The sequence below is a fragment of the Populus alba genome, chromosome 12 (assembly GCF_005239225.2).
Source record: "Populus alba chromosome 12, ASM523922v2, whole genome shotgun sequence".
NCBI classification, from domain to species: Eukaryota; Viridiplantae; Streptophyta; class Magnoliopsida; order Malpighiales; family Salicaceae; genus Populus; species Populus alba.
The window spans coordinates 6,692,631-6,714,501 of NC_133295.1; the positions used below are offsets into that span (position 1 = coordinate 6,692,631).

The 21,871-nt window shown below is 32.6% G+C and overlaps 1 protein-coding gene across 1 annotated transcript; it reads right to left on the bottom strand.

Moving 5' to 3' along the window:
- Positions 1–3,799: 3,799 nt before the first annotated feature.
- LOC118049046 (adagio protein 1) lies at positions 3,800–11,830 on the bottom strand. The gene is made up of 2 exons (XM_035058901.2): positions 11,233–11,830; positions 3,800–6,146 (listed from the first exon to the last, which is right to left on the bottom strand). The coding sequence occupies exons 1-2, from the start codon at positions 11,463–11,465 to the stop codon at positions 4,538–4,540; spliced, it is 1,842 nt and encodes a 613-aa protein (XP_034914792.1). The 5' UTR covers positions 11,466–11,830; the 3' UTR covers positions 3,800–4,537.
- Positions 11,831–21,871: the final 10,041 nt, after the last annotated feature.

Here is a 21,871-nt window from a genome sequence, read left to right on the forward strand (position 1 = left end):
GTTTTGAAATTTGATGGGTTAAGGAGGTTTTGGTTCGGACATTGCAATCCAGCAAACTAGCAGGTTGTGATCGTTGAGTCCAACAAAAAAATCAGTTTATGTTTTTTTGGAGCTAATTTTCTTAACTATGTGCAAATTAGTCTATGTCTGTGACATTATTATGAATTATAGGAAATAGAGTGTAAATAATAATAAGTTCCTTACATTCTAGTTTTAATAATTGGGTAGTTGTGATTTTGATACTCATACTTGATCAAATTTAGATTTGAGTTTCTCTGCTTTATTTTTTTAATTGAGCACTCCGTATTCTTACAAAACAAGATTAATTGAGTACATCAATAAAATAAAAAAAAACAAAACTATTAAAACCCTAAAGTCTTATCTTAGAATATTTATATCTAGATAAGTAGGAAAAAGAACAAAAAAAAAAAAAAACAAGGAGAGAAAACATAACAAGAAAAAGAGAAAAAATAATATCTGGATCTTTCAAAATATTTTAGCATTGTTATTAAATACAATATAAATATTTAAATTCAAAAAATTTCAACTTAATTTTTTGCTTAAACTTGAATTTTAAATTAAATTGTATAGGAATTGTTCTAACATGACTTTGTTATATTGAATAAATTACAAAAATCAAAGAAAAAAAAAGATCATCTTCATCATAGTTAACCCTCGACTTGGATTATAGATTCCACCGGGTTGAATGAGTTTTTTAATTTTTTTTAAATAAAAAATTTTAATCCGATATTAAATGATAAAATTTAATAAAAATAACATATTAAAACAAAAAATAAAAAACTTAAAGACCAATAGAAAAATAATTTATGGGCTTTATTATAATAAAACCCAAACACATGAGCATGAGAGAAGATCATATTTATTTTTTAAAAAATAAAACTAAATAACGAATCATCTAAAAAAAAATATTATGACTAGCCTCGCTCCAACCCGCAATCGTTAGGCTAAAACCCACTCTTCAACTAATGGAACTACAATACAAAATTATTAACAAATACTTAAATAATATATATTAACCTGGTTTACTGTTAATATTACAGTTAAATCAACCCAGTTATTTTAATTGTTGAGGATATTTCCAGCTTTATTGAAAGTAGAAATTGTTGTACCTTATATTAAGAGTACTCTCGTAAATAATGATATCTCGAGTGTCAAGGATATCTCGAGTATGCATACTCTTCTTTATTGGATATAAATTGACAAGAGAAACTAGATTCTTAGTAACTTTTTTATGATATATAAGAGTGCAAAATATTCAAATTAAAAGCGTGGCCGCTTGAAGTCACCCAATTGTTTGCAAATCATACAAAAGCTTCACTCATTTGATAATATTTGGAGTTATTCACTCTTTTTTTATGTGATACCAACTGCGTTTGAAAATTAAAATATAACTAAAACGGAAATTAGTGTTTTACTGTGTAGTCCACAGTAAAACACTGATCCTTGCTATTTTACGTCTTTTTTTTTTTAACTTTTTGCTTTTTTTTTAAGTCTTTTTTTTCAATTTTTTTTTAATTGAGCTGTCTTTTTTTTTTATTTTGTTTTTGTTTTTTTTCTTCATTTTTTATTTGTTTTTGTTTAATGGATATTTTTTTTTTGTTAATGTTAAATTTCTTTTTCATTTTTTTTTTAGTTTTTGAAAACTTTTTTTAATTGTTAATGTTAAATTTTTTTTATCTCAAACTTTTATAACATGCATTCCGGGTTTAACAAGTTAATCCAGATTTTTTTTTTTTTCTGGTTTCATAGGTTAACCCGTCAATTTTTTTTTCTATGCAGTTATCAAACTTTCATGAACGCGAATCCCTGATTTGACGGGTTAACTTGGTTTGAGGGTTAACCCAATTAATTCAGATTTTTTTTTTTACTTTTTACTTTTCTTTTTCTTCATTTTTTCTTTGTTTTTTTTAATGGATATTTTAAAAATAAATTTTTTTTATTAATGTTAAATTTTTTTCTATTTCAAACTTTTATAACACGCATTCCAGATTTAATGGGTTAACTCAAATTTTTTTTTTTATGGTTTTTTTTTTAATTAATTTTTTCATTTCCACAGTAAAACACCGATTCCTTAGGCGTTTTTTTTTTTTTTTTTTTAAGTTGTCTTAGTTTTTTTAGTTGATTTTTTTTTATGTTTTTTGGGATTTTTTTTTTGCTTCTTCCTTTGTTTTTTTTAACAAAATTTTTTTGTTTAATTTAGTTTATTAATGTTTAATTTTTTTATTTAGTTGTCAAACTTTCATAACAAGTTTACCAAATTTAACGGGTTAACTTGGTTTGACAAGTTAAAATATTTTTTTTTTTGCTTTTTATTCTTTTTAATTAATTTTTTTCGTTTAGTTTAGTTTGTTAATGTTAAATTTCTTTCTATTTAGTTATTAGACTTTCATGACACATATCCCGAGTTTCACGGGTTAACCTGGTTTCACGGATGAACCCAGTTAATTCCGGGTTGACCTGTCAATTTTTTTATTATTATTTTCATAAATTTTTTTGTTTAATTTAGTTTGTTAATGTTAATTTTTTTTAATTTAGTTATCAGACTTTCATGACACAGAATCCTGGGTTTAACGGGTTAGCATGGTGTGACGAGTTAACTCAATTTTTTTTTCTTTTTAATTAATTTTTTTTTGTTTAGTTTAGTTTGTTAATGTTCACTTTTTTTTTATTTAATTACCAGACATTCATGACACGGAATCCCGGGTTTAACGGGTTAACTTGGTTTGACGAGTTAACCAGAATTTTTTTTTCGTTTTGTTTAGTTTGTTAATGTTAAATTTCTTTCTATTTAGTATTTTTTTCTTCTTAGAGGTTTTTTTTATTTTATTTTTTCTTTTTAATTAATTTTATTTAATTAATTTAGTTTATTAATATTAAATTTTTTTCTAAGTAGTTTTTGGCTGATGCATTTAGTTTTTTTTTTTTATGCCTTTGACTGTGGACTGCACAGTGCAGTCCACAGTGAAAAGGCTGATGTCTTTTGTTTTTTTTTTTAATTAATTTTTTTTGTTTAATTTAAATTGTTAATGTTAAATTTTTTTCTATTTAGTTATCAAACTTTCATTACACGGATTCCGGGTTTGACAGGTTAACCTGGTTTGACGAGTTAGCCCAGTTAATTCTGGGTTAACCCATTAATTTTTTTTTTTTAATTATCAAATTTTCATGATGCGAATTCAAGGTATGACGGGTTAACCTGGTTTGAAGGGTTAACCCAATTAATTCATATTTTTTTTCTTTTTTTTCTTCTGTTGGTTTTTTTTTTTTAACTAATCTATTTAATTATCACACTTTTATAACACGACCTTGCAGCCAGACCCACGTCCAATGTTATTGGATCTGGTATTGTAGTTCAGACACTTTTATGCTAAAGGTTAACCCAAGTTTAATGTTATTATTAATATTATAAATATTACTCTTGGATTAGGTGATGCAACCAAAACTGAGACTTTTGGGTATAACTTTACAAAAAAACCTAACACTTTTAGATCTTGGCTATTTTTAAAATGCAAAAAATAATTGATCCGTGGCATCACACGGGGCATATAACTAGTATAACACTGTACAGAATAGGGATCAATGGCCTTTTGAAGCTACCTCTAATGGAGTGGTCATAGACAAAGCATCAATTCCACACCTTTTACTTTCTTATGAAATCGTATTTTTGGTTTTTTCGAGTTATTTAAAATGTAGAGATTGTAACTACAGTTCTTAATATATTATATATATATATATATATATAAAAGAACTATAGTTACAATCTCCTAGTAGCAGCAGCAGTAGTAGGAGTACTCTTCTTTCTTCTTCTTTTTTAACAGTTTCACTTGAAATCAGCACAAATAAAGATGATTAGAAGAAATCAGGCTAGGATCCTCTAAAAAATCAACTTGGATCATTCTAATGCATCATGGATGCGGCACCCATTTCATGATGGGAACAACGGTTCACAAGCGGCTTAAGGAGAGACTAGGGTTTTATTCATCATCACATAATAAAACATCCAAGTAGTAATCTTAAAAAGTGATGCTATTTGCCGAGTTACAACTTACAGCAAGAAACTATCATTATAAACAGACACCCTTTTTTTTTTTTTTTTCTCAACTTCTGTTTGTTTAAGATTACAGAACTGAATCGAAGCAAAGCATGGACACAACAAGAAATTAAACCTACACATATTAATAATACCTACCAGACTATCCAGAGCCACTAACCTAACGATGAAGAATGTCCAATGCGCATGGTGAAAGGTAGAATCCCATACAAACCTCACAAAGAAAACACAGTTTCATGTCACCTCATGTCAAGTTCATGCCGGGTCAGAACAACTGGATACAAGAAAATGCATTAATGGACACCACTTAATACAGAAGTCCTGACTAGAGCAATATTTGATAGTTATTCGTGACCGAAACAACAGTCTCAACTGAAATCCAACAAATGATCTCAAATGTTGAGGTTGAGGGCTTATAGGGATTCCTTTGCCACAGCTTCCCAATGTATATATACCTTGTGAAAATCAGATAACTGAACTAGCCAAGGACAGTTCATGGAGCTCACTCAGCATCCACTCCTCCCCAGTTTGGCCACCAAGGACTATAGCCCTTGTCCCTCCGACAACACAGGTACTGTGTCCCCATGCAAATCTAGGAGGTCGCCCGGGTACATTTAGAATCCTCCATGTAGGTTTCTCGTCAGAAGGGTCGAGAAGATAAAGTTGTGAGGCAGAGTGAAGACCAGCAACAGAGCCACCAAAGATCAGGATTCTTCCGCCCGGGAGGCTCACGGCTACATGATCAAGCCTGGGTGGAGGAGCTATTCCCCCTGGGTTTCCAGCACCAGGCATTCCACTCCCTGTTACACATCTCCAACAAGGTTCCTCCTCACTTAGATCCATGGTAAACACATCGCTGGAGCGGAAACGAAGGGGACCACTCTTAGCCAAACCCCCAAACATCAATATTTTTCTTCCACCATAAACTGAGAGAGTGTGACCAAGCCGAGAAGGTGGGGTCCATGCTACTGGTATCTCCCTCCAGATAGGTTTCTCCATTGACAGATCGAGCAGAAATGTGTCACTAAGAAGTACTCCAGAATCTGCACACCCACCAGAGACAATCAACTTAGTGCCATCAAGGGTGCAAGAGCTATGCCATGATCGTGGAAGTGGAGGGGCCAATCCAGAAATCTCACGCCAAGTTGGAGGCTTGGCGTCCAAATCCAAAACAAAGACATCATTCAATAGACCTTGTCTTCCACAGCCTCCAAAGACCACCAAATGAGACCCGTTAACACAAGAAAGTGTATGTCCCCACCGACCAGGAGGAGGGGAGCTCACTTGGACATGTTGCCACTCTGGGCTACTGGAGTTCAGATCCAGGACAAACGTATCATTCATTGGCTGCATGTCAACACCCTCCCCACCAAAAAGGACAACTCGATTACCAACTGCACAAGCACTGAAATTGCACCTTGAGGGTTCAACACCACCTCCAACAGTTAGCTTTCTCCATGCAGCTGCTTCAAGAGTTGTCAATTCCCTTGCAAGCCGACCCCAGCCAAGTCTCTTTGCACCAGGTACAGTCTCTAGAACACTAGTTGTTTCACTACCCCAAGCATTCTGACAGACCATTCTCCAGAGATCCTCATTCTTCGTCAGCGCATAGAGTCGTCTGCAGACAGAACTGATTGATGCAATATCTCTTGGAGTCAAACGTGAAAGTACCTTGAGATACAGTACCTCATCACTCAATTGCAGTATCCCACAGATGCCACGACAAACATTACGGTCCCCAGCTGGGAATGGACGAAAGGTGGAGAGACCAGAACGAAACCTATCAGCCAATTTTGCAGACTCCTTTACAAAAGAGCCAGGAACAGGACCTAGATCAATATTAGTTTCGGTGAAGAACTGGATTCCAATAACATGAGTAATCGTTTCATCATCTCCATATATAGGAGTAAGTCGCAGCCTGTTCATTAGTGGAGATCCATCTTTTCTGAAGTTTAACAACTCGCCTTGGAATTCAATGCCCTCATCAAGGCATCTTCTTATTTCTGAAACAACTGTGGAGTCAACCAATGGATGCCTTCGCTTAGCAAATGGTCCTCTACATTGCAAGAAACAGCTGTAACAAGCATAGTATCAGAATAATGAAAGAATGGCCAATAATCCATGATGACCATAAAATGTCAACATTATAACAGCCACACAAACACAAACACAAACACAAACAAAAACACATGCACATGTGCATGAGAGAGAGAGAGAGATTCTTCCAAACTAATACCCAATGAATGATAAAAGAGTATAAGAAAATATAAGAAGCAAAGCCCTTGTACATCATTCAACTCTACAATGATAAACAAATACAAGAACACAAAAGCATATCATATTGCCAATTCTTAAAACTCAAAAGAGAATGTGGAGGTGGAGAAGAACCAAGACACAACTTCATGGAACCCAACAAATGTACTAAAAAAGAATGACAAAAAACAGTTGTAAATGATACAGGAGATCATGGACCATCTATGTTAACACAAATATAAGCATAGCAGCATGCAATTGAGCCAGCCTGCAAACTTATACATGTGTGGTTCTATGCATGGTATTAATCACAGTCATGGCATCAAGGGCATGACATAAAGGTCACAGCCATCATGGTTATGAGTCATAAGCAGCTCTCAACAATTTTTTAGTGGCACTTGCATGTTTTATACTTTTGGTACCAGTAACACAGTGGTTAGTAATGACAAAAACTGTAAACTATGACTTAAATTTATATATAATGAAAGATACATCTCAAAAAAGGATCTCCGTGGAGTGCTTTAGTCATAGTTATCATCTGTAAAACAAAAGCATGAAAGAAAAGAGGTAGAAGTCAAAACTGCCAGCAGATAGGAAACAAAATGAAATTCTAGGGAAGAAAATGAGGTAGGATGGTTGGTGTCAACGAGTGCTGAGAGAAGGGTAAAAAAAATGCATGAAAGAAATGAGGTAGAAGTCAAAACTGCCAGTAGACTGGCTTTAAGGATAAAATCATCAACAGCCATTATCTTTAAATATGGGCTGTTAACAGCCCCTGCCATTGCGTAATAGCAGCTATGGCCATTATGGTGTGCTTTCAAAAAGCACGTTACAATGGAAGAAAAAAGTAATGGGAAGTGAAAATCCAATTATTGGTAGTACATAATAGCAACAGCCATTATTAATTTCATGGTTCTGTGAATCCTCACAATGTCTGTCCATGATATATACATTAAACAACAATGAAATGTTGCTTAAGCATTAGCTTAAAGAGCAACACAAATTAATAAATCATCCGTTAAAACTTTTTCCTATAGTTTTGACTTGGCTCTATATACGAGACTTTAAAATCACACTACAACTTTCAACTGTCAAACTCGTAACCATTTAGAAATCAAGGTTCAAAATTTAAACACAGCTTTAAAAATCAAGCTCCTGAAATTACCAAACTAACTTTCAGAGCATGTACTGTTACATGACATTCTTGATCAAATCAAATGCAGTAAATCTAAAAACATAGTCTTGTGCATATACATCAGCTTTCACATAGGAAAATAAGAATCTTTAGACAAAACTCAGCACTGCACCTACACAACAATGGTAGAAATGCTTTGCTCTAGGTAACCTCCAGTTTTAGCTAGTGCCAGTGTACTTCAGTTCTCTAAAAGTTTGCTAAAAAGTATCAAGGACAAAACCTTCTGAAAAAAATATCAATATAGGGATGTAAACAATTCTCGTAACCCAGTCAAGCTCTGAAATGCTTGAAAGTATAAATTAAGAGTTGCATGCAATGAGTGCTATCAATTAATAATACCATGAACACATGAGATCGATTACACAAGGTCAAACAATTAATAATACGCGAAAAGGTAATAACCAAGGTCAAAAATAAGAAATTAATCACATTGATAGCTAAGAATAAAAAAATTGCCACTGCAGCACCAAATCTTGCAAACCTGTGCATTCGCATTGAACCACAACAGATAAACCATCTAGTCTCTGGGTACATTAAAGATGTAATTGGTCTTACCAATAATAGTTGTTCCAATCACTGATAATAAGCCAGAGTATACTTAGATAATCATATGATCAATTCCACATATTTAATCAATACATCAACAATCCAAACCAGTACAAGATATGTTTCATATGTTAAATTAACCTTGAAATGAAATCAACTGTAAAGTGTCATCATCACCTACCATTGGAAAATCATATCTCCAACAAGATGTGATATCTAAATGTAAACTTTGGATTCCAATTCAACAAAGTTACAGGTTATATTAAAAGGAGAGGTACTCAGAAAAAGTGGAATACAGTGAGATGATCCCAGGTCAAGAAATATGACGATATCTTGAGATGATGGCATCTATTCTATTACCAAAGCATTAAATATCACTTTTTAGAAACATGAATCACAATTGCATTGTTTTACCATGCTAACAATTTTTTGACAAATAATCATTCATAATGAACTTTAGTCAAGTATCACTGAGATGATCCCATACCAAAAGATATGGTTAAAAACAAGTAGCACATAATGACAGTTTTATTAAAACTTGCCCCCTAGCCCTGAAATTCTTATTTCCTTGACTAATACAGGCTAGCAAGAGAAATAAAATTAATATAGATTAGTGTGTGTGACACCTCAAATATTTAAGAATAATGAGACAATAAAAAAAAATGCACCTAGAAAGACACCTAAGCCTTGACTAGTGTCTCTATGAGCATTTCTGAATAGAAACCAAAGATTGAACAGAATCAACACCCCACTCTCAATAGGTGCAATACACACAAATGCAAACACACAAACATTTCAATTCATGAAGGTAAGCTTGGCTTGTGTAACATCAAACAGGAAAAGCAACACATTCCTACGCAAGCAAATATTAGCATATGAGTTCTCAAGGTTGGTTGGTTTCCTTGTCTCACCCAAACAAGCAAAAATCTAGGCTCAGCATTTTTTTACACTAACCCAGTATTAGATGCAATTTGACTCGCTACCAACCATTGTGCTTTCCCCCTCTTGTCCAATTTTCTTCCATTCACTGGATCAATTTTCACTCTTACCAAATCCAAAACCATGGAGCACATATAGACATCCAAAAAGTGGACAAAGAGCTAGAAATAAATAGGAAACCATCAAATCTCCAGTAAAGTTTCAAGCCATCAACACGTGGAAACTTTTTAATGGGTAAATGAAATACATAACATCAACAGTTTTTTTTTTTGACATAATATATTTCATAAAACATCAGAGAAATTGGGATCTATGCATCTTCCCAATAATCCCTGCTTTGAAACCTAGTACAATGACAACAAAATTTAAAGAGATTCAAGTCCACACATAATGTCAATAGAAACTTTCCTTGTTCCTCACCTCAAGCAGGCACAAGGTATAAACTCCAAAAAATTCCGGATAATGTCGGAATAGAATGACTCCTCGCTTTTTACTCATATCAAGGAGATTGATACTTGATGCATTAGCATTTTGATACAAGTAGGAATTGTTCATGACTTCACATCAATCATCACCATTCATCAAATTGACCATGTATTGCATAAATTTGAGTAGGTACCTTACTAATAATGGATTGCATGAAAAACAAAATGCAATTGAATAAAAAGGAAAGTTCAGAAGAAACAATAATAATAGGTTCATCAAACTCCTTTACACCCATACTGCCTACAGCTAGTTATGAATTTTGAAATTCTAAAATTCATTTATAGGAAATGCCTGCAAATTATAAACTCCTTTTACAGTTTCCATAGCAATCCCTTCAGAAACCTAAAATTAAGGGGCCCTGAAGGAACAAATAAAATGCATTTTGAAACAAGTACCCACAGTAGTTTTGAAAGGAACTGATATGTTCTTGGTCTATTTTTATTACATTATGACCACGTTTTGATTTCTGATTTTATTGGAATAGGCTACATGTAAAGTCTGCTGTGTCTAACTTTTGGAGTTATTAAAGTTACTAGGCATTCTTGGTAGCCTCAATATACTATAAAAGTCCCAACTACCCACTTCCTATTTGTACTTGTGCTCCTAACAGGATAGGAAAGGTCAACAGTCTATATTTGTCACGTTTCATTATGTATTGACTAAAAAGGAACTTCAAGCATAGTTTTGTTAATGAATATATGTCTAGATTTCTTTATCCCAGCATTTATCATTCTACTTTTCCATCATTCTTGAGGCAATCTTCTATTTCTTTTTCTGTTATGAGTAATCAAAGTTAATGCAGTGCAGCCCTGGCTTACGAATTATTAGTTTACTAAACCTTACTCTCAAAACTTACACCCAAAACAGCATCAAATACTGCACCCTGTTACTAACTGTGCAAATAATATTTAAAACATCTACAACTTGGATCTTCCATGCTTGATTGCACACATTAGGCCCTTTTCCCTACTTCCAGTCACATATCCCCTTGGGTTTTCTTTTTCTCATTTCGATTAATTATTTTTGTAGTTGGGTCCAAAATAAAGCAGCAAACAAGCCTTAATGTCCTAACATGGATATGCTACCCAAGTTTCCTCCAACTAAACTTTTAAGCATCCAATTTTCCACCATCAAACCTACATCTTTCCAATCCTATTTAAACTACAAGCTTTTATCCTATCCTTGTTATAGTTAGATCGCAACAACATGTTCCCCAAACAACAACCCTCTAAACAAGTATCAGCAGATGGATTTCTCAAATATCTCTCTCCTAAGTCAAAACTCAGCCCTTTTGAGAAGGCAAGTTGGTTTTCATACACGTTTAATTAAGTGTCAAACATTGAAGATGTTCAAGAGTCAATTACTTAGTGGGGAAAAAAAGAAGCAAAATGCCTAATTATCACCGGCTTCCTTATACATTTTCAAGCTGTTATCTCTTATTGCTAAAAAAACATCAAAAGCCACAAAAAGAGGCTGGCTTCTCAGGACCCAACAAAACAAAAGGGCACACGAATCCGTAACCATCATTTGCCCCATGTTGCCAAATTGTAACCTCAAGTGCATCAAGCGACCAAAAAATAAGCACTCATTTCTTTCATTAAAGAACAAAACCCTGCATTTAAATAATTCCCACTTCCTAAAACACGGGGAGGCAATTAACCCTCGTTCTCTTGAATACAAAAACCAGAAAAAAGAAGTGGGATTTGAATAACAAACAGAATAGATTGAAGAGAAAACGTACCAATTACGGCCAAGAACTTCCTCAGCTCGATAGCCAGTAGCCATCTCGAAAACAGTATTGACATAAATAAGAGGATGGTCAGGTTCAAGAGCATCAGTGACAACAAATCCACAGGGAGCAGTTTGCAGCAAATTCTCAACAGGAAAAGGCAAAAGACCTCCTCCTCCATCATTTAACATGAATCCCTCCTCATCTTCATCTCCACTCAGATCCGAATTGCTATCCCACTCCATTTTTTTTCTTTTTACCTATCCCAATAATTTATTCGACAATAAAATTCTTATCCCATGAAATAAAAAAACCCCAAAAATAAAATATAAAAACCCATATGCTTGCAAAAGATTTAAAAAAAAATAGAGAAAAATACAAAAGAAATTAAATAGTTGAAGAGGTATCTAGTTATGTAGGTGCATGGAGAAGATGGTGAGACAACGAGTGGTTGCTAGTGTTTAAGAAATTCAGCTATAAGCCCCCAAAGAGTACAAGCTTCTTTTTCCTTTTGTTTTTGTTTATTCGTTGTTCTCTTGTATGTGTGTGTGCGGGTTTGTTTTTGACATGTGTCTTGAGAGTCTCCGCCTGGAAAAATCTTGGGACTAGACGGCTTGCTCAGTACGCGAAGCTTTTGCTGTCGTTTTGGAACTTCTTTATATATATGATACTTGACTCGCGCTTTACCATATTTATATATATTTTTTTAATAAAATTTTGGCATGTTTTTGTAATTCAAAAAAATATAAGTGAAAATAAAAAAAATTATGTATACATTATAAATCAAGTATTATGTTTGTTAATAAATAAAAAATAAATGATAAATAATAACTAAAAATAAACATAAAAAATTAAAAGATAAATGTAAATTAAGATATTTAATTTCACAAGACGAGACATTTATCTAATTATATTTGCTATATTTATTTATTAAAATAATTTGTTTATTCAATCAAATGGTAATAGAAATAGATACACATTAATTGATTGTATAAAATAAAAAGAAAATAAAATATTATGCAAGTCTGCACATATTAAAAATATTATATGCAAATAAATTTATTATCCTCTCCAAAATAAAGAACATTTACATAAAAGATATAAAATAAAAATTATAGATGAATAAGAAATTTTTTTTTTAAAAATTTTGGCCTCATTTGTTTTCATAAAAAAGTGGTTTTTTAGAAATCACTTTTCAAACTTTCCTGCATTTGCTTGTCATTAGAAAAATTGATCAACGAAAAACACTTTTCAGTCAAAGAAAAATTTGGTTTGGTTTTTATGAAAGTGTTTTCCTGTTATTTTGGGCAGAAAAACACTTTTCAGACATTGTGAAAAAAATAAAAATATCATATTATTTGCTGATTATATCATATTTGGTCCTCAAATTTTGTATTGCTATATATTTTGTTTTGAATATTTTTTTTCCAACTTTATCCCTTAGAATTTGATTTAATTTGATTTTTATATTAACTTTGGTCCTTATTTTTATTATTGTTATTTGCTTTTCTCTTGTCATTTTTTTAATTGAAATTTTTTATTTATCAGATTTGGTTCTCATTCTTTTTATTGTTATTTATTTTATTTGAAATAATTTATGAAATTAAAATTATTATTTTTTTAATTTCATCATCTTTCAACTCTTTTATCTGTTAGATTTTATCTCTATTATTTTGATTGTTATTTATTTTATTTTAGATAATTTATGAAATTAGATTTTTTTTTTCAATTTCATTCTCATTTAATTTTTAAATTTGTAAGAATTGTTCCTTATTATTTTAATAAACTTGAGAAAAAATAAAAAATTAATAAGTTATTTTTTAACTCATTTTCCATGACATATTCAAACACTGAAAAATATTTTATAACTTATTTTTCATGACACTATTAAACATAAAAAAATAATTCACTTCTTAAGAAAAACCACTTTCCAAAAGGAAACTACTTTTCCGGCAAACAAATAGAGCCAAAATGCATAACCAAAACATAATTGTCATTTAAAAAAAGCTTCCTAAAAAAATAAAAGAGAAAATTAATATTAATCTAAATACAAATAAAGAAAAAATTTGAAAACAAATATAAAAAAAACATTAATTGAAAAAAAAGAGAGGAAAAGGTGAGACATTGCTGAGCTTGGCAAGATAGACTAGCCCGCTTGACATATTTTTTCACGGCCCGCACCCGGGCCTACCTAGCATATTTGGGTGATCGAGCCCTTGTGTTTTTTTATGCAAAAAATAAATAAATTAGATGACACGTCACCTGCTAAGACAAACACTTCGTCTGATGCTGCCCAGATCCTGGCTACTATGGTTGCTAGAAAATCAGGCTTCAACTTATTTTGACCCAAAAACCTGTTTTTCAACTCATTTTCAACCCAAAACATTTAGAAAAACACCTTATGAAGTGTGATAAACTTATCCATGACCTTAAAAACAAAAAAAAAAAACCTAAAAACTAAAATCAACCTGAAACCAAAATTCAAAATGAGTTCATATTTGTTTTTTCAATGACTTTTAAGCCAAAAAAAAAAAAAAAAGGTACCTAATATGAACTCCTCTCATCAAATCAGTGTCAATGACATTTTTTTCTCTCTATCGCTGGAATACGACGACCTCTTTCTCTCATCTCTTTAGCTAGAAACTAAAAAATAACAAAAAATAAAAAGTAAACTTTTGTACCAAAATTGAACTTGAAAAATATTGACATGTCGAAATTATATAATTTGCGTTATTAAAGTTTAAGGACCAAAATTATTTATTGTTGAAACTTATGGCACACTACAAGTGTTTGGCGGATTTTTCATTTCAGCCTCTCTTCTTTCAACCCTATCTTTTCCTAGAAAATCACAATCAATTGACCTTCAATTAAAACTAATTCGCTAAAAAAATTGACGACCAAAATGATTTTTTGACAAATGCACAGTGCATCATGATGTCATCCACAATGATTTGTGTGTGCATGAATAATAATTGCCTTTACAATAAAAACAAACCCACGCGTTTTAATATATATATATATATATATATATATATATATATATATCTCGTGGTTCCAATTTTTAGATTTTGCTTAGTAATAATAGGAAAACCTCAATTGTACCTTTAAATGGTGTTTGGTATATTGGACAATATTAATTATATTGGACCGGATAAAAGAGGTAATTTTCGTATCTTATGTTTGGTGGATATTGCACTAGACTAGATAATTTATTCTATTTTATGTTTGGTAGACATTAAAAAAGATAGAACTAAATACTATAATGACAATAATATTATTGTTTTATCCAATATTTAAAATATATATTTTAACATATATTTTAACCCAACAATTTATTTTTTAATTTAATAAATAAATATATATTTTTTATTAAATCATTATTAGTATATATTTAAATATTATTTTATTTTGAACAAAGTTCACAATTTTTATATGTTAATTAACATGTTATTTTAGTAATGCACTTATAATTACTTTAAATTAACTCATGTTTGAATTTTGAAACAAATTATTAGTTGAAAAGTTTCAATTCTTTGATTCATTTTCCTTTTTAATATCAAGTTATTACTCATTTATAAATGTAATGAAGCATGAGCAATATTATTTTATATGTTTCATAAACTATTTCATATACATCTATCATCTGCATAATTTTGATAAACATGCATACTTTTAATAAGTAAAACACATAGCTCATGATATAGAATTCAAATCTGAAACATGTTACGTAAAATCCGAAGGAAGACAATCATAAAGCAATATACTGATGAACTATGGAGTTGAGTTTTAACAGTAAAACTTAACTCACCCGCATTATAATCAGGGCCAAAGCCTCACCAAATGGTTGTAACGGGCAATGACTTGCCTACTCCTTTATTAAATCAATTAAGCTACTTTTCCCTCGAAACCCTAACACTTAGATCAGCTAAAAATCAAGAATATTTACCAAAATATGGAGGCTGAAAGATCTCCAACGCCCTCCAAAGTACATATGCCAAAATTGACTCGAGGGGTCATTTTTATTTATTTGGCAGCATAAAGATTGACGACATCCAAAGCAAAACCATTTTCTTATATTATTAATTTATCTGGAAATTCATTAACTACATATACATAAACAAGCAAGTTGGTGCTTGAACATTCAATATAGAAAGTGACTGATTCTCAAGCCTTGAAATATAAATAGATACCAGATAAAGCACCAAAAAACTTAATAATGGAAAATTGGAGCAATAGACATGGACAATGGGTTATTTGATTCAAATATAACAGATAACAAATGAAATGAAGAAGAAGATGGCGATAGATGAAGGGAAAACATGAGTGGTGCACAAGGCTGGAAAGGGGAAAGGGAAAAAAGCAAGAGAAAAGTGAGAAGAGTAATCTCTGAAAATGCTGGGATGAGTTGTATATTAAATTCTGCATGCATTCTGTTGAAACAAAATACAATATATAGTAGCCTTTCCATTCTTTAACATTTTAGCATTTTTTTCCCAACACACGTGGCTCTACTAGCTACTAAACAAGTAAAATAAAATGCATAGTATTGGCTTATACTTGCAATACACCGAACACATTGTATTGTCTTATTGATGCACCTAATTTGAATTCCCCCCCAAAGAAACCCACTTATCAGTTCCTTCCTTGCAACAGTTGACCCTTTATCAAATAGACCTTGTGCTCAAGGTCGAATTGTGGAAATTACAGAGCTAGTTCATCAGCAAATTCCCAAGTGAATTCTGCTAGTGTTAAGCTCGTCCAGTGAATGAGTATTTGGGTGGCTGCGACTGCTTGTTGATTTTTCTTGACCATTCGCCGATCTAGTATAGCTTGTGGGAAAAAAAGAGGTCCAAAGGGCAGAGTTGGCAATGTGGTGTGCACCTCCCTATTTCCCACCTTTTTCTTCAATAGGGATACATGAAATATGAGATGGATGGTTGTAGAGGCGGGTAACTTTAGCTTATAGGCCACGATACCAATTCTTGCTAAAACTTTATACGGACCATAGTACTTTGAGGTTAATTTTTTAGATTGTATGTGGGCTACTATTTTCTATCTATATGGTTGTAATTTGATGTAGACTAGATCTCTTATTGCAAATGATCTCTCGCTCTTGTTCTTTTTTGCTAATTGAATCATTTTGTGTCGTGCATCCTATAGATTCCTCTTAACAGTTTACAACATTAGTTCCCTGTTAAAACATCACCCACGACCTCTACTTATGAGTCCCTTGGGAAATATGGAATGTGTAGAGAGGGAGGGTAGCCATAAATGATTTCGTATGGAGTGGATTTTGTAGTAGTATGGTAGTTGGTGTTATACCACCATTCTGCTTATGAAAGCCATTTAACCCATTAAGTTAGAGAGGTATCTGTCATGTAATGCAAACAGTTCTTGAGGCATTTATTGACCACCTCCATCTGGTTGTCCGATGGGGGATGATAGACAGTGGAGTAACATAGTTTCACCCCTTTTCTAGCTAATATTTCCTTCCAAAAGAGGCTTAGAAAGATAGCATCCCTATCACTAACAATGGTAGTTGGTAGTCTATGCAATTTGCAGACATTGTCGAGAAAGACTCTTGCCACAGAACTTGCAATATATGGATGGTGAACGGCCATGAAGTGTGCATACTTACTAAATCTGTCGACGATCACAGTTATAACATCTCTACCTTCAGACTTAGGCAGCCGCACAACAAAATCCATACTAATATCAATAAAGAGGGCTTTAAGTATAGGGAGTGATTGTAGTAACCTTGAGGTGCGTGTGTTTTCTGATTTGTTCCGTTGATAAATGGGATATTCCTTGACATATCATCGGATGTTTTTCTACTGCCCCTTCCAATAGAACCAGCTAACCAACCTTTTGGTTGTAATAATAGTTCCTGAGTGCCCCCTATTGTTGAGTTATGATATAACGCAATGATCTTAGTTTGAAGAGGCACATTATAGCCAACCACAACCTTACCCTTTTAACACAGTAGTTGATTGATCCATAAGTAATGGGGGTGAGAGGTAGGATTCATGCTCAATTCTTAGATGAGGGTTTGCACAACTTTATCATTTACCTAGGATTCCTTAATATCTTTCATAAGTGTAGTAGAGATGGTAGAGACTACTAGGGTGCTTAATTCTCCGCAAGACACCCTGGATAGTGCATCAATAACCATATTATCCTTGATCTCATAATCAAAGCCAAGTAGTTTAGCTAGCCACACATGCTGTGATGGGCAGGTCACCTTTTGTTCCAACAAATGTTTAAGACTAATATGATCAGTGCGAATTATGAAATGTTTACCCTATAAGTAGTGCCTCTATTTAGTGACATCAAGTAGAATAACTAGCAGTTCCCTTTTATAGGTGGAGAGTGTCTATTGTTTGACCTCAAATGACTTACTAATGAAGCAATTACGCGACCTTCCTATATTAGAACTGCTTATATTCTTCTGTTACTAGCATTTGTCTCTATAATAAACTATTTATCCAGGTCTGACAATGCTAATATTAGGGGGTTAATCATAATATTCTTGAGCTGATTGAAGGTTTTGGTTGTCTTTTCATTTTATAAATAGGAGTCATTCTTTAACAGATGTGTTAAAGGTTTGCATATGATACCATAACCCTTTACAAACCTCATGTAGTATCATGTGAGGTCTAGAAATCCTCTCAATTGTTTAATGTTGCTTAGGATAGGCAAATCTAGTATGGCCTTGATTTGTTATGGATCAGTTGATACCCTGCTGCAAAGATAACATGACCCAGGTATTCAAATTGGGTACTGCAAAAAACACATTTACTGGCCCTAGCATATAACTGGCTAATCTTTAGTATCTCAAATATAGTTCTTAGGTACCCCAATTATTCTATCATGATGTTACTGTAGATAAAAATATCATTAAAAAAATACAAGGATAAACTTTCGCAAATGGCATTAGTCAAGCCAAAAGGTATGACCAGGAATTCATAATGTCCATTGCGAGTTTTGAATGCAGTCTTATAAACATCCTCAGGAGACATTCTAATCTAGTGGTAACTAGATTTAAGGTCTATCTTATAAAAAATAAAGGCACCAACCAGCTCCTTTAGGAGTTCATCTATTAGAGGAATAAGGAATTTATCCTTCATTGTAAGCTTGTTTAATGCTCTGTAGTCAATGCATAACCTTTATGATCTATCATTCTTCTTGACTATGACTATTGAAGAAGTAAAAGGGTTATGATTGTGTTGGATGGTTCTCGACTCTAACATTTCTTTAATTATTCTCTCCACCACATCCTTTTATATGCTTAAGTGTTTATAGGGCTTAAGGTTGACAGGATTATAGCCCTATGTTATGGGTATACTATGGTTATAGCTATGAGGTAGTGGCAAGCTCTTAGGTTCCTCAAACACTTCTTGGTATTCTTCTTGCAGAATTGCTAAAGTAGCATTCTCAAGAACACAAGGTCATAACCTAATGGATATTGGTTGCCCCTCGCGATCTTGATCCTTAATAAGGTGTAGGTTTCACATAGTAATTTCAGAAACTAATCTAGTGTTGCATAACAAGCTATTGAGTTGCTCAAATTTGACAGTCTTTACTGATACTAGGCTATCCTCTTTGATAAAGACTTTAAACCTTGCCATATAAATGCCATCCATATCTCTTTGTAATTGCAAACAATGGTTTTCAATTTAGCTAGCTATTGAATTCCTAGGATTATATTACAAATTTTAAGGTCCAAGGTAAAAACATCAGTTGCGAAATCAACTCCTTGCATTGACCATTGAAAGTTGTTGCACACAACAGTGTAGGTTATAATTCCACCATCAGTTACTTGCATATTTAAAGCTTTAACACTGGTGAATTTACAACGCCACATGTCTGCCACTTGATTACTGATGAAGTTGTGTGTGCTTCCAGAGTTCATAAGGATATACAATGGTTATTTCTCTACCCTTTTAGTGACTTTAAGAGTATTTAGGCCAATCACTCCTTTTAAGGCATTAAGAGATATGTGTGGGCTATGAGTGTCATGGTTTACTTCGATTACTCTATCTTCCTTACTATCCTCATCGTCTTCTTCAACAACACACAAGGAGTAAAACTTCTTGTTTTAACACCTGTGTCTAAGTATAATTTTTTCATCATACTAAAAATAAAGCCTTTAGCTCTTCTCTCATCCAAGTCCCTGTTCATGATGGGTCTCATGTTTTATAAGCATTGTCGGGGTTATAAAGTGGGAGGATTTGGTAGGATACCGGTGTAGAGTGGTTTATAACTGTTATTAGGAAGTCCTAGTAGGCTTTTGTTATAGCTGAAAGGGGTGGAGGTCTTGTTTTGGTAGGCATATGTGGTTAAATGATAGGTCTGTTTGTTAGAATTAGAACTATAACATTGATAGGTAAGGGTGTTATCATGCAACTTGGCTAAGGTGTGGGCTTGTTTTAAGGATTTTGGTTCAAACATCTTAATCAGATTCTTGACCTTTATGTCTAGCCTTCCTATAAAAAACATCAAGGCATTTTTCTCAGAAATTTTGAATTTACTCCAGAGGATATCAAAGTCCTTGTTATAGGTTTCTAAATCATTTTTTTGCTTTAGTTTAATAAGTTATTCTAAAGGGTTCCTCCCCCCCAAACCTGCAACACAAGGCCTCTACATACTTTGGCCACGACACAACCTACCCCCCCAAGCTTCTCATAAAATTTTGATGCCAACACAAAGCTATTCCATCTAGATAATAGGAGGCTAGTTTGAGCTTATCATGCTCAACAGTCTCCTCAACATCGAAGTACTAGTTACATTTATAAATACATTTAAGGACATCTTCTCCCTTAAAGACATGGAATTCTTTTTTTGGTCTACGTAGTTGATAATAAGGGGGTGTACTTTTACTGACCCAATTGAGTTTGGTAGAGGAGTCCCTTGTAGTGGGGGTACTGAGATGCCTTGGGTAGACTGGACTCATCAATGGAGAGTTGAGTTTTTTGCAATGTTGAGTCTACACAAAAAATAAGGGCATCAATAACTTTCTTAAGCTCTTTGAAGCGTACATTGGAATTAACCCTAGTATCATTAAGTTGTTGTTGAATTTGATCATGTGCTTCGGTATACTCCGGATTGGTGGTTTCATCCACTTTTCTAGCATTTTGGGATCTCGTTTCAGGTGGCATTTTTTAGTATAAAGATACTACTCTGATACCACTTGGAGCAATAAACTTGGACAATAGGTTATTTGATTAAAATATAACAGATAAAAAATGAAATGAAGAAGGAAATGACGATATAAAAAGGGAAAGATAGGGTTGGAAAGGGGAAAGGTAAAGAAGCAAGAGAAGAGTGAGAAGGAGAATCTTTGAAAATAATGGAATGAGCTGTATATTAAATTCTGCATGCATTTTGTTGAAACATAATGCAATATATAACAAGTCTTTCCATTCTTTAACATTCTAGCATTTTTTCCTAACACATGTGGCTCCACTAGCTAGTAAATAAGTACAATAAAATGCACAGTATTGGATTATAATTTCAATACACCGAACACACCATATTGTCTTATTGATACCTCTAATTTGAATTTTTCTCAAGAGAAACCTACTTATCATTTCCTTCCTTGCAACAAAAATCCATTAGAAAAATTGTATGCGCTAAAGAAAGCCCCTAAATCAATATTGGAGTCCAAATTTCATCCCTCTCTCTCCCTACCATTTTGTCATAAAACCTCTAAATCAAAAACCTTAGTTTCAAAATCAATGAAAGCCAAATTAGGGCTTCATCAAACAGATTAGGAAGCCATAATTAGACATGAAAAGCACAAATTGGCAATCTGTTTAAGAAACAATTTTTTTTTTATGCTAATTAGACGCAATCTTCTAAACAAAATCACAAAATGATGGATAATTAATTGGCAAGTCAAAAGAAGAGAAAATAATTAGTTGCTGATATTTGAGAAAAGAACAATTTGATATAACCGAGATGGATTCTGGTTTGAATGCAAAGAAAAACCCAAACTTTTGTTATTCTCTCCATTTTTTTTTCCCTGCAATAGAGAGAGAAATAAAAAAAGATAAATAATTTCTATAAAGTTATATTCTATAATAAGAGCAGTATAGTTATTTTAAATATTTTAAAACTTGTGCACAAGATTGGATAAACTTGTTCTATATCTATCTTTATCTTTTGAAAGAGACAAAAATTTATTTTTTATAATGATTTTAGACGGAACAAAAATTGATTTTATACTATTCAAAAATTCACCAAAAATTTATATATATATATATATATATATATATATATATATATATATATTCATCCTTGTCTATTGTACCAAAGGCTTTCTTAATGTAGTCGAATAATAACAATTAAGTTCTAAGCCTTTTAGGTTTATTAATTTTACTCCAAACATAATAGATATCAAATAATGCCAAGATACCCCTTCTCTCCATCCGTTGCTAGTGGTCATTAAAAGATTTCATCCAATTTGCAAGTGATTTTTAACCACTTTCATCCAATATATGAAAATAAATCTCCATCATAAATGACTATTTTAACGTGAAATTAGATTTAATTTCCTATTTTTTCTTGTTATTTAAGTTGTATAGTAGAGTAAAAAATTAAGTCTTATTATGGTGCCTTGGATTGAAGCACTTAATATGCACTTGCAAAT

Coding starts and splice junctions, on each gene's coding strand:
- LOC118049046 (XM_035058901.2), bottom strand. CDS start 11,465: ATGGAGTGGGATAGCAATTCGGATCTGAGTGGAGATGAAGATGAGGAG. Junction 6,147..11,232: donor GAAGTTCTTGGCCGTAATTG/GTACGTTTTCTC, acceptor TGCTTGTTACAG/CTGTTTCTTGCAATGTAGAG.